Source organism: Myotis davidii, unplaced genomic scaffold, assembly GCF_000327345.1.
Source record: "Myotis davidii unplaced genomic scaffold, ASM32734v1 scaffold3158, whole genome shotgun sequence".
Classification (NCBI taxonomy): domain Eukaryota; kingdom Metazoa; phylum Chordata; class Mammalia; order Chiroptera; family Vespertilionidae; genus Myotis; species Myotis davidii.
In genome coordinates, this window is record NW_006289484.1 from 47,453 (window position 1) to 61,403 (window position 13,951).

Consider the following 13,951-nt stretch of genomic DNA (forward strand, 5'->3'; position numbering starts at 1 on the left):
TTCTTTACTACCTTCATGAGATTCTTTGTTACCCTGAATTTTACTTTGTCCAATATTAATACTCTAGATCCTTTTTCTGTTTATATTTGCTTCATATAGTTTTGATCATCCATTATGTGTAATCTACCTTTATCTTTTATATTACAAGACATTATTCTTGAAAATGTAATACATTAATTTTGTTTTTAACTTGATGTCGATTCCGCACATAGAGAAATCAGGCTGCTCTACGTGTGCCACTCACGACAGAAGCCCTTTTTTAATTTTGTTTTTAACTTAATACGGAAGTCTTTGCCTCTCTCTTTTTAAAAATGTTTTTGTTGATTTTTAGAAAGAGAGGATAGGAGAGTGATAGAGAGTTAGAAATATCAATGAGAGAGGAACATCATTGATCAGCTGCCTCCTACACACCCAAATCTGGGGATCCAGCCCAAAACCCAGGCATGTGCCCTGACCAGGAATCTAAATGTGACCTCTTGGTTCCTGGGTTGACACTCAACCACTGAGCCACGCAGGCTGGTCTGGAATTCTTTGTCTTTCTAAAAGAAATTTTACCCATTCAAATATGTTATTTGTAAAAAATATTTTTATTGATTTAAGAAAGGAAAGGAAAAGGCAAGAGAGATAGAAACATCAATGAGTGAGATAACCATTGATCAGCTGTCTCCTGCAGAACCCACACTAGGGATCAAGCATGAAACCTGAGCATATGCCCTGACCAGGAATCAAACTTTGACCTCCTGGTTCACAGGTTGATGCTCAATCACTGAGCCATGTGGCCTGGGCTATATAATTATTATTTCTACGCTAGGTATTCTGGTCATCTTATTGCATGTGTTTGTGAAAATACTTTTATCATTGTAGATGCTAATACCTAATTGTTTCTTATTCACTTTTGCAATGGGATTAGGTTTGCTTTTGTTTTTTTTTTTCTATGAAAAGTCAACATCCTATATTTAATATTATTAATTGTTTACTTTAAAAGTTCTTAAAAACATTTTTAACTTATTTATGTCTTTAAAACTAGGATTCCGGTGAATGTACAGATTTTGCATACATGGATCCTCAGCTAAGAATTGCTTCCTTCACACAGAAGTGTGAGGTTTTACCAGGTATGCGATAATACATGCTTGTCCTCTAGTAGTACATGTTCACCCCAGACAACTGTCTAGGTGTTTTTATAGGAACTGTGCTTTAGGTCCCATGATTTAATCAGCAACCTTTACAACTGTACCACATTTCTGCACAGCTGTGCTGTAGTTGATGCCATTAGGACTGCTCTGCAAGTGGTCAGAGGGAATATGGTGACAGAAGGAAAGGTTAATGTTTTTTGGGCAAAGCTGATCTCCAGATGCAATGTCAGCTGGTCTTCCTTGTGTATAAGATGTCACTACATCAGGTGTTATAAATTGGGGAAGCTGTATCTCCTATTTAATTACTCAGAATAAGTTCTTCCAATTAAATACCTTTTTCCTCCTGCATGTTATAATGGGGGAAAAGCGAGATAGTGCAAGTTTATGGTCACACCAGTGTTTCTTATACCAAGAGTTGGCTTTTTTCATACTTGGAAGGAAGATATTTGCATACATTCCACAGTGAGAAGCATCATTGAAGCTCCCTGCTCACCAGAATCAGGACTTAAAATTTTCCCACTAGAGAATCATTCCTTTAAATTAAGTGTTGCTTTTTTACACTTTCTTTCAAAAATGCAAAAACTTAGGAACAGTGCAGCACATTGATATTGAAGGTGTACTAACTAACACCTTCTGATGGAAGGTTTCCCTAAATGCCCTTGACTCTGAGGAGAGGAAAAGCGGGCAGGCAGTAAGGTGAAGGTCACACAGACAACCTCTACCCACTCACTACTGGCCTTTAGGCTGCACATGGCCCCATATAAATGAGTGCTGGCCAATGCGCAGAAGAGGTACCAAGCTAGACAGCTCCTTCAGTACACACACTGACTAAAAGTCTGATTCTTCTTTCAGGGGAGGATTTTGTACCACCACCTACCAGACATTGCCGTGGCTGCCCCAAAGAGATTCCTGTCGACAGCCCAAGGCTGAAGGAGGCTCTGACACATTCCATTACAAAACTTAATGCAGAGAGTAATGCAACTTTCTATTTCAAGATTGACAATGTGCACAGAGCAACATCACAGGTCTGTAAATTGAGCTACAAAGATAGTGATATAGTCTATATGCAAACTGCTTACTAATATTGCCACTGATCTTGGGTGGGGAAATAGTATACCTGGTAAAAGGAATTGAATGTCAAGTCTCAACCTCACTACATGCTTGCTATGTGATCTTGGACAAGTCATTTAGAACATTTTATGTCTGTAAAGGATTGGGGTGAGATTCATATAAGATAATTTATGTCAAGCCTTGGCCGGTAGCTCAGTTAGAGCATTGTCCCGATATGCCAAGGTTGCAGGTTTGATCCTCGGTCAGGGCACATACAAGAAGCAACCAGTGAATTCATAAATAAATGGAACAAACAAAGAGAGATAATATATGTCAATACATTATCTTCTCGAACTTTAAAGTGTTATATAAATTCTAGCAACTGTTATATAATTAATAAAATGTAAGTCAAGAAAAAGCTACTCTTATTCTCTGCCTTTCTTGTTGGAGCATCACTTAGTGCCTTAGGATCAGACACATGTGTCTATCATCACCCAGACTCTCTTCACACTCTCCCCTCCATGTCACTTCCCCCCTGCCTAGGTGTCCTTCCAGCCCACAAACGTACACCTAGGGCTTCATCTTTCCTTCCATGCCCTGTCAATAGATAAGGAGCATCTTAGTGTGGGGTCAGGAGACCCAGTTCTACCAGAGCACCAGCCCTCATGCCCTGTGTAACCCTGGGCTGTCATTTAGACTCACTCAGTCTTGTGGCCCCATCTGTAAAATGAATGGCTGGGTGAGAAGAGCCCCAAATTCTTCCAACTCTAACAGCATCTGAGTAATCTGTTCATGGGCAGATTCTTATTATAAACCAGCCTCCTTAAATGTAAACAAAATAGAAACAACAAAAGTAATCAAAATAGAACCAAACTGTTTCAGCAAACCAACATAATCTGATTGGGGGGTAGCGGGGGGAGGAGCGGTACTACGATTATAACAATTCATACTTTTGGCTCAGTAATTCAATTTCTAGAAATTTAAAATAGAGTCTTTATAGACATGATACTCATTGCAGCTTTAACTATAAAAGAAAATATGGCAAACTGTCAAAATGATCAATAATATAGAAATGATCAAATAATGTCTGGCATATCCTTAAAATAGAGTATCAAGCAGCAATTTTAAAGCATCTTTGTGAGGAGTTCTTGATGTGGGAAATGCCTTGTGCTAAAATACACAGTGGGGAAAAAAGAGGCCATAAAATTGACTATATTGGGTGTGTTATAAAAAGTACAGAAAACAATGCTGAAAGGAAACAAATACCTCCAAATATTCACAGTGGTGGTTTTAGGTGATGGCACAATGGGCTGTTTATTTTCATCTTCTAATTTCCTGTATTAGTTTCACTACTGCAGGGGAAACCTAACCAAATGGTATTAAAATAAGTCAAAGCTGACACTTGGCTCTCTCTCCTACTCAGGCACTTATTCCTGCCCCTGACACCACAACCTTTCTCCCTCATTTCACGGGCAATTGACCCATGTTAGTGGTGTACTCACATGGTACACCAATACATGATATTCCTTATTTAAATTTAAATTCTTTATTGTCTAAAGTATTACATATGTATCCATTCCCACCATTGACCTCTCCCCGCCCGTCCCCACCCCGCAGCATATGCCCTCACCCCACTAGGGTCTGTGTCCATGGGTTATGCTTATAGGCATGTATTCAAGTCCTTTGGTTGCTCTCTTACCCATCCACACCCCCGAATGCTATTCTTGTATATGTCAGCTTTTCTTCTCACTTCATATTTCTGCTTTCTTGTGCATCTCCCTTATTCTTGATGCAGGAATACCCTCTACTCCACCATATATTGCATATCAGATGTTTGCTGTCAAGAAAGAATCACTCATTTTATACATGACTATCTAGTCTCCATAGTGCTTACAGTTCTCTGTAAATTAATGAATTAACCTTCTAGCACGGTGTGTATTTGTTTATGCTAAGAATGCCAGGAGAACAACAGGTAATGCTGCTAATTGAAGGGAACTGACATTCCTTCACTTGCTAAGTCAATTTGAAATATGGTGAGAATCTCAAACTTACTTACAAAAGATGAATCTTTACTGGTTTTTACATTTAATGAGAACAATTTGGCTGTTCTGACATGATTATTCAAGGAAGCCCTACTAGAAGCAGCCAAGTTACTCGAAATCCATTTACCATTTGATTAATTTGCCAAATGACCAACTTTTGCCAAAGATTTAATTTACAGATTTGGCCTTGCCTTGGCTTTCCATATTATTCCTATTTGGATGCATGTCCATTTCAAGCTGGTTTTAGATGCCAAATATTTCTTAAATTCCCCATTTGCACATGTAAATGATGTGATTTCTGTCACAGGCCGTTTATTTTTCCCTGCCTCTGCCGCCACTGTCCCCGCTCTTGTCCATATTCCTCCCTGCCTTTGCTCAGATGAATATACTTCAAGGATCTGTGTGTGTACATTCGGGAAGTTTTCCTTTAACAAAGTACTAGAAATGTCAAGGCATATGTATATGTCTAAGACTTCTGATGCAAATTGCCAAATTGCCAAACTATTTGCAATTATGCCAATTGACATTCATACCACCTGGCTATAGGACCTTGATCATCTTGCTTTGAGTTCTATTCCTACCAACAGTGGCTGAGGCTGCATGCTTCCCAAACATGGCTGACACCAGGTATCACCTCTATTTTTTATCTTTACCAACATATGGAAGATTAAAAATGCTGTTGCATTGTTGTTGTTTTTTTGTCTTTGGTTATTAGTGAAGATGGTCATTTGTTTCTGGCTTAATGACCATTTTAACTTCTTTTCTGAAATACTTGTTCATGTGTTTTGTTCATTTTTTCATGTTGGGCTTTACATACATAAGAATATTAATCTTATGCCATATTTTCCCCAGATTTTACTTTTTTATTTTGCTTGCTGTAATGTTTGAGAATCAGTTGTCCTTTCTGTCTGAAAAATTTAGACATTTTTTCTCCATTTAGGTTTTCTTCCTCTTTTTCACCAAAGAAAGGCCTTCTTCATCCTGAGACCTAATGGATACATATTTATATCTTTTGAGTTTATTTCTTTAATTTTAATTGTTAACACATTTGAAATTTATTTTGCTATGTGGTTATCTCTACTTTAAAAACAAAGGTTGAGCAGGATGGGTTTGAGCAGGGAAGACTTTTGAAAAGAATGACACCTGATAATAACGGCAATATAGATGCTATCGTGAGGCCCTCAAATGGGAGATTTACATCTATTTAATTCCTTCTTCTTGATCTTGAATAGAGTTGAACTATCAGTTGTGGTTTGTTTCACATATTGTCAAGTTTCTTAGGCAACATTAAATTGATCAACATTATTGTTACAGAAAATTGGATTAAGATATATTCTAAACTGAGCAAGAAAACTTATGATCACCAAAATATAGACCCTATAACCCTCTTAGAACCTTCCTCCCCATTTACACCTATACCTGGAGTCTTAAAAGTTAAGCATCAAATTTTTCTTAAAGATGTAACCATGTTTACCCAGCAGATCAATGCCAGAAAAAGTAGAGAGGAGCTTAGCTCTTCCTATGACTCTATTCTCCTGCTCTCTTCCTCCCATCACACGTTTTCCATGCTTTTAAAAAACACAGAGATAGGGAAGACTGTTGTGGTTTGCTTTTTCAAACAAGATTCTACTATCACCCTGTGACTTCATTTATTTTATTTCTTAATACACTTTTATTGATTTTAGAGAGAGAAGAAGGGAGGAGACAGAACCATCAATCTGCTGTCTCCTTCATACCCTCCCACCTCACCTGGGATTAAACCGGCAACTTGGGCGTGTGCCCTGACTGAGAATCACACTCAGGACCCTTTGGTGCCTGGGATGACACTCAACGAACTGAGCCACACCAACCAGGGCTGGAACTTCATTTTTAAAAATAATAGCCATGCCCGAACCAGTTTGGCTCAGTGGATAGAGCGTTGGCCTGTGGACTGAAGGGTCCCAGGTTCGATTCCGGTCAAGTGCATGTACCTTGGTTGCGGGCACATCCCCAGTGTAGGGGCGTGTGCAGGATGCAGCTGATCGATGTTTCTCTCTCATCGATGATTCTAACTCTCTATCCCTCTCACCTTCCTCTCTGTAAAAAAAAAACACCAATAAAATATATTTAAAAAAAATAATAGTCATCTCTCCAGGTCAATTGATATATTCATGTATTCTTTACACACACACACACACACACACACACACACACACATTTAGATCCTAGAATTAAGTACTGAATAACTTGGACTAGAAATTCACCATATCAACTAACTTTTTAACGTACAATTTAAAGTCATTTTTACCAAGTATATTTTTTTAAGTGTAACAGATGTAAGATATGGCATTTTTAAAATGACCTTTAAAAAGCTATATGTGCAATTTTATTGAAGTAAGTGCATTTTAAAAAGCATGAGTTTTTATTAAATAAATAAAGTGTGCCTCTTTTATATAAAAACTAGAGGCCTAGTGCTCGAAAATCGTGCACGGTGGGGGGAGGAGGGTGTACCTCAGCCCAGCCTGCACCCTCTCCAATCTGGGACCCCTTTGGGGATGTCCGACTGCCTATCACAATCCTGGACTGCTGGCTCCTACCCACTCTCCTGTCTGCCTGCCTGATTGTGCTTAACCCCTCTGCCTGCCTACCTGATCACCCCTAGCCACCTCTGCCTGCCTGATCGCCCCTAACCACCTCTGCCACACCCTGCACCTGGGACCCAGGATTCCCTCCTCTGGCCGGTAGCAGGCACCTGGGACCCAGACTTCCCTTCCTCTGGCCAGCCGCAGGCACCCAGGACCTGGATTGGCTTCACATGGGCTGGCCGCAGCCACAGGGGACCATTGGTGGGTGGCTTCTCCTGGGCCGCAGCCGCAGGTGCCTGGGACTGTAGGGCGGGAGGCTTGTCCCTCTCCCAGGCCGCAGGCACAGGAGCAGTTGCTGACACCTGGGACCATGGGGCAGGCAGCTTGTCCCTCTTCTGGGCCACAGCCTGGCTAGTCCCCATTCTTCTCTCGGACCTCACTTGTGCCTGGCAGAACCCCATTCCTCTCTCACGAGCTCATTGGTGCCTGGATGGTCACCATTCCTCTCTCCTCAGTGTTGAGTGTCTGAGCAGCTCTGGTGTGAGGGTGTGAGGGCGTGATGACAATTTGCATATTAGCTCTTTATTATACAGTATAAATAAATAAATTGGGCCACAGAATACGCATTGTGGACACAGCATTGTATAAAGATTAAAACTGTTGCTAGAGTACTGGTTGGTGTGTCTCAGTTGGTTGAACATCGTTCTGAGCACCAAAAGGTTGTGCATTCAATTTCCAGTAAGGGCACATGCCCAGATTGTGGGCTTGATCCCGAGAAAGGGGCTTGCAGGAGGCAGCTGATCAGTGTTTCTCTCTCTCCTTCTTCCCCTCCCTCTAAAAAACCATTTTAAAAAACTATTGATAGAGATTAAAGTGGTTTCTTAATATATGACAATTAAGAGAGGCAAACTACAAAATCCAAAGAATTTTCCTAATCACATAATTTAACCCACAATTTCTGTAGTGACCCTAACTCAGTATTTCTCTGATTCAAGACTTGGCATGTCAATAAGGCATACTTAAAGAAAATGTTTAAATTTTTCTTCCTACTCTTCTTAGATTCTATTACTTGAGCGCTTGAATGTTGTTGAATAATAAAACTCAGAAAGTATAAAAAAAAAATTGTAGCCTTGTTTCCTTTTACACAAAAGGAAACAAGACCAACCAACAGCCAAATATTTTGCACATGCATACAAACTAAGAGTTTAGTTGTCAAATATTTGTACTTTATTTGTATACCTCTCATTTGAGCAGTGTTTAATTAAAATTTTAATATTCTCCCCTAAGATCCCTTAGAGCAAAAACATATCATTTATTATATAATATTAATGAAGGTTCTACTTTGTGCTAATTAATTTTTCAGGTGGTGGCTGGAACAAAATATTTTGTTGAGTTCACGGCCAGGGAAACCACATGTTCCAAGGAAAGTAATAAAGAGTTGACTGAAAGTTGTGAGATCAATAAACTTGGAGTGAGTAGTCATGCAACTCTCTACTTATTCCCTGGATATCTATTTGATATTTTATACATGTTTAAATATTTCATGACTAACACTGTTCTCTATTTTGGCTTTTGTTTTCATGGATAGGAAATTCTAAGCTGCACTGCTGATATTTATGTGGTACCTTGGGAGAGTAAAATTTACCCTACTGTCAAATGTCAATCAGTAGGAAAGGTATGTTTCTAATTAGTCAGCTTGAGTAAATTTTGCTCATTCTGCAAAGTCCTATTTGGGGTTGAAAATGAACCACTATTTAAATGAATTGGGGGACTATCTTTTTAGAATGGAGAGAACTCTCACATTTCTGTGTTGACCTCTCTTTTTTATGTCTAGAAAGGAAAACAACAGTCAGTCCCCTAATCACTTTTCACCCATTGTCAGTGTCCCATCCTTCAGGAGGCTCTCTCTTAATGAAGGGCAGCCCCTGCTGTGGAGAGCAAATTGAGATCCTGAAATGGATAGTAACATGATCAAGTGCTTGCTCTGTCCCAGGCACTGTCCTGAGGGCTTCACACATATTTTTCTCTTGACAACTCTCGGAGGCAGGTGCTTCTGTTATTCCTATTTTAGAGATGAGAAAAGTGAAGCTAGTGGTGCACGGATGCAAGTGTAGGTCAAATCAAAGTCATCCGTGTTCACATGATGCTAACAACTAGGCTCTGGCTTATATGACTTCAAAGACCATGCTCTTTGCACCACTGACACTGCCTCCAGCATCCTGTTCTCACCAGTAGTGAAATGTAGGTAGAAATCATACAGATTTTGAATGTGAGTTGCCTCTTGTCTTTTTTTTCTGATTTAGACTTTTGCCTTGTATAGGTATATATGTAGTTTAACACAGACATTATATAAAGGCTGCTTTTCAAGCTTGTAAACATGTCCCAATGTGTTTCAGCCCAACAAAATAATTGAGGGCATATGCTGCATATATATTCAGTCCATAAAGCCATTTAGGGTCTTTGGTATAAAAACTGTAATTGTGCTAATAGAACCAGTATCAATTAATAAATAATGTGCCGTGGTATTATGTAGTACAACCTCCCAATTTTTCCAGATGAAGAAAAACCTCTCCAGTTTAGAGGAGAATTTTTAAGAAATATCCACAAATTATAAAATCAATTAAAGAGGAAAAGATATTCGTTCTCATCTTTTTTGCAATATTAACATAGCATTTAAAACCTGGCTAAAGACTTGCTCCATTGTAAACCAAGATAGCATTGCCAGGTCTCAGTCCCTTCTTTCTTCATTGAGAGTGTGGTTTCCACAGTAATCCATTCATCTTAATATTTCCTGTTTAGACCTCATTGCTGAAAAGACCTCCAGGTTTTTCACCTTTCCGATCAGTACAAGTGGCGGAAACAAAAGAAGGAACAACTGTAAGTCCACCCCACACTTCCATGGCACCTGTACAAGATGAAGAGCAGGATTCAGACAATGAACAAAGACCCGCTCATGATCATGGCTGGGGCCATGAAAAGCAAATAAAACATGGGCATAGCCATGGCCATAAACATGAGCATGACCAAAGCGATGGGCACCAAAAGGGACATGGTCATGGCCATGGACATCAAAGGGAACATGGCCTCGCCCATAGACCTAAACATGAGCATGGTCATGGCCATGAAAAACATAAAAATAAAGGAAAACAGAATGGAAAGCACAATGATTGGAGGACAAGTTCTTCTGAAGATAGTACTACATCTGCACAGACACCAGAGAAGACAGAAAGGCCAAAATCCCTCCCCTCCCTAGCCCCGTCAGGTGTAGCAGTTGCCTTTCCTGAATTTCGGGACTTAGATCTCATTGCAGCTATGATGACTAATATACCACCAACTCCCACAGAGAATGATGATTCTTGGATCCCTGAAATCCAGATAGAGCCCAATAGCCTTTCATTTAACCTGATACCTGATTTCCCAGAAACAATTTCCCCTAAGTGCCCTGGACGGCCCTGGAAGCCAGTTAATGGAATGAATCCAACTGTGGAAACAAAAGAATTTCATGATTTTGATCTCTCTGATGCTTTTTATTAATGTATGCAGCCATGGGTGTTTCTTTAACACTTCATCATCCCCTTTCACCATTGTCCAAATACCCTGATATAATGCACCAAAAGCCATGAAGCTTCAAACAGCCTAGAGAGAAGTGGTGAGACTCCCAATGGGGACACATTCAATTTCTATGGACAACACAAAACTGTGTGCAGGATTCTACATTCTTTCTGAGTCTTCCTCATGAGTTTTCTTAACTAGCACAGAAAATGGACAAACAAATGTGCCTATGGCCTACTGCAACTTGCTTTTCTAATAACAAATATGTACCTTAGAATGGATGTCATCGACTGTCATACAAAGATTCTTGCCATTCTGAATAAACTGTGGCATCTGTTCCCTGAAACCATGTGAAAATAAGGAAAGTCAAGAGACTGTATGTTGAACTTCTTAATAGGGCAAAAATAATAATAAAAGTTACCAGAGGTCAAAGAGGGACAACAAGAAAGACAGACTGGCCAAAGTGGGGACAGAAGGAAGTAAACTAATTGATTTTCTGAGGAAATGCCTCTCCAGCCACACTTTATCATTGATTCATCTTTTTGCTACGACATTGAAGAGCTCTGATTTTTACAAAAAAAAGAACAATATGATGGTTTTCAATTGCTTCTAATGTGAGGGAAGCATGCATTTCATAATCCTTGCTGTGTTCTGGCTAGTGAAACAGGATAGGGCTTTAAACAGCTATAGTCCCTTGTGCATGTGCCACTGCTACTTCAAGTTATTGGATGCATTTAAGCCTCTGAGTTTTTATTCCATTTCAAATATTATCTGTACTTTTTAATAAAGAACCAATGATGTCAGGAACAAGTCTCCTCTTGTCACCTGGTTGCTTCACTCTTCTCTTGTTGAACGATAACACCATATTAACAGCATTTTACTATAATTACAGAAGCAACTAAGGCCCTGCATGTACAAGGGCCGACCTCAGGAGGCAGGGGCAGAGCCAACATCTGAGAGTGAGGTCTCTTGACCAGTGGGCAGAGTCTCCATGCCTGGGACAATAGCCCCAGCAACCTGTCAGCAGCCCTGAATGGAAGGACAAGAAGATGGGATAGTGTCAATAGAGAAGAATGCCATTTTATCATTCTGTTTCTGGGTGAAATAAAGTTTGATCTTAATGTTCTCACTCCTGGTTCATTCACAGTAGTCTGCTTTCAGCCACACCCATCCTGCAGCAAAGTCCAGTTGATCAGAGAGCACGTTCTACCATGGAGTCTCATAGTGCAACTCTGGAACAGGCGGGGATCCCTTAAGTGGGCCTTCCCTACCACCAGGACCTCATCATGGCTCTAAATCAAGGGTTTGTGGGTGATGTTTCCATCAGCAATCTAAGGAATCTCTCTACCTTCCCTTCTTCTTCTCTCTCCTGTTTTTTCCTCTCTCCTAATTGCCAGCCCAACATTAAGAGTGATTTGTCTTGTTTTGTTATTTTTTTTTTTAGGATCAAGATAATTACCAAAAAAGAAAACAAAAAAAAAATTCTTTGTTAATAGGATGCCAATCAACTTTTCACTAGCAAAAAATATAAACCTCAAAGAAGTTTAAAAAAATTAAAATTATCTTTCTCATTCAAATAATGGTAAAAAGTAGAAATCTAATAGAATCAAAAGTGATAAGGGATTTTTAATTTTCTGAAATAGGTATTTACTGAGTGCCTGTTGGAGCCATTTACCATGCTAAACAGTTTCTGTTTGGTGTGTGACTTAGTCCTCACAACAACTCTGAGGTCCCCAGGACCACCTTGCATTTACAATGAAGAAATTAGCTCCCAGTGCCCTGCTCAGGGTCACACAATTACTACATGACAGAGCTGGCATTCATACTCAGATCTTCTGAACTTCATTACACCAAGTTACCATGAGGTATTATTATCAATGTCGGCATTACAAAAACACATTTCTGAATCTGAGATGATCATTATCTCAATACAGAAACCCTTATTGAATATCTTATTGTGTCTGATGCTGTTCTGAATACTGCTCAGGGTAAACTATGACAGAGTCAAGCACTGGCATTGGCTATTAGGCAGCCTGCATCCAAAAGCTGGAAATTTACTTAAATTATCAACATCACTGTGTCCTCATCTGAAATATTAGGTTAATAATATGCTCACATCATAGATGTATGGTGAGACTTAAAAGAGGTAATTCCTTAACTGCCATAATGCTTAGCACATGGCAACCATTCAGTAAAGGATAGCTATTGTTGCATTACTGGAACATAACTATGTTACTTTTTCAAAGACTTATAAATGAATTATTTACTGAATATGAGAAGTGAAGGACAGGAATAAGTCAAAGATGACCAATGTTTTCCAGTCTCGGTGCCTAATGGAATAGTAATGCCATTAACACAAACAAGGAGACTGAAAGCGGATCTGTGCTTCCTAGTAACTCTAACAACCAGACTGGCCCCAAATGCACATAATTTAAGATATTTCAACAACTGAATAAGCATATGAAATCATTATGCAAATGCATATAAAAACACTACTAGGACCCACCTCAAATTATTTCATTTACTGCAATATCTGTGGCACCTGCCATATTAACAGGGAAGTAACATTAAATAATGTACCAGCTTTTTTACCTAAGTAATATTTACCAACTGGGAGCTTTGGTCAACTTAACTAAACAGGAATTGTGTCCAAGAAGCCCCTTTTCTGTATGGTTCTGGGTTAGATTTGTTCAAAGGAGACATTTGTGTGTGAACAAGAAGATGGAATGAAGCAGAGTGAGGTCTCTTGGAAAGTCACAGAGTGAGATGCAGTGAGTGAGGACACAGAGTCAAGAGCTCAGGCCTGGCCTCATCCTTCCTTCTTTGGAGAGTAGCTCTCTCCCCCACCGCTGGCCATGTTGACCTACAGCCACAGGAGGCGCTCTAGGGCAACAGCCTTCTGTGGGTTTCTTCACTAACTCCCCTCACAGTTCCTCTGGAGCTGGATGTGCTTGTCCAGATTTCCTTAAAATCTCTGTCTTGTCCTACAGCACCAATGCCTGGGGAAGGCTGATTAGTAACTTTGATCCTCCTACTTCTTTACCCTGGATCTTACTTCCCTAGCTCCTCCCAGAACGGTGTAAGGTCTAATTCCTAAGATAAATCCTTATACCCTAAGACTCAGTGTTGTTCTGCTTCCCTGATTAAACCTTGACTGACACACCAGACTCCCCGCCCCCATCATTTTACATCAGGAAACACAGTCCATTGTTTTCAAATACAGAACCAGGTCCAGCAATGCAACTGCGTTAGAGTAACTCCTAAGAAAATGAGTAAAGGCTGTTCAGTTGAGTGGAGGACACAGACACATAAAAACATATATAAAGGTTACAACCCGAGGTAGAGGTGTGCTTATGATGCAGTGAGAGCAGAAAGAAAGAATCAAGTCTGGGAGTCAGTAAGCAAGCTGAGAGGGCAAGGACTGGCCAAGGCACAGTGCCTTCACAGAAAATTGAATTGAATTGAAGTAAACTGAATTTGCACATGCACAGTGGTAAGTCCTAGGAATGGGGCACTGAACAAGACAAACACGGCTAGTTCATGCCTTCACTTAGCTAACAATCTAGTGCAGTGGTTCACAGACTTGAGCATGCAGCAAAATCTCCTGCAA

At 39.9% G+C, this 13,951-nt stretch overlaps 1 protein-coding gene across 3 annotated transcripts in view; it reads left to right on the forward strand.

Annotated features, from left to right (window-relative positions):
• KNG1 (kininogen 1) overlaps positions 1-11,470 on the forward strand; it is a 31,220-nt gene extending 19,750 nt beyond the window's left edge. Inside the window, exons 6-11 of one of the 3 annotated variants that reach the window (XM_006761961.2) lie at positions 1,028-1,112; positions 1,986-2,158; positions 8,153-8,260; positions 8,378-8,464; positions 9,589-9,666; positions 11,234-11,470. In XM_006761961.2, coding sequence (XP_006762024.1) covers positions 1,028-1,112; positions 1,986-2,158; positions 8,153-8,260; positions 8,378-8,464; positions 9,589-9,666; positions 11,234-11,314 — 612 coding nt within the window. In that variant the 3' untranslated portion in view covers positions 11,315-11,470. Of the gene's footprint in view, positions 1-1,027; positions 1,113-1,985; positions 2,159-8,152; positions 8,261-8,377; positions 8,465-9,588; positions 10,821-11,233 lie in introns of those variants that run through there. The other 2 variants (XM_006761960.2, XM_015562779.1) reach the window with 2 other exon arrangements.
• Positions 11,471-13,951: the final 2,481 nt, after the last annotated feature.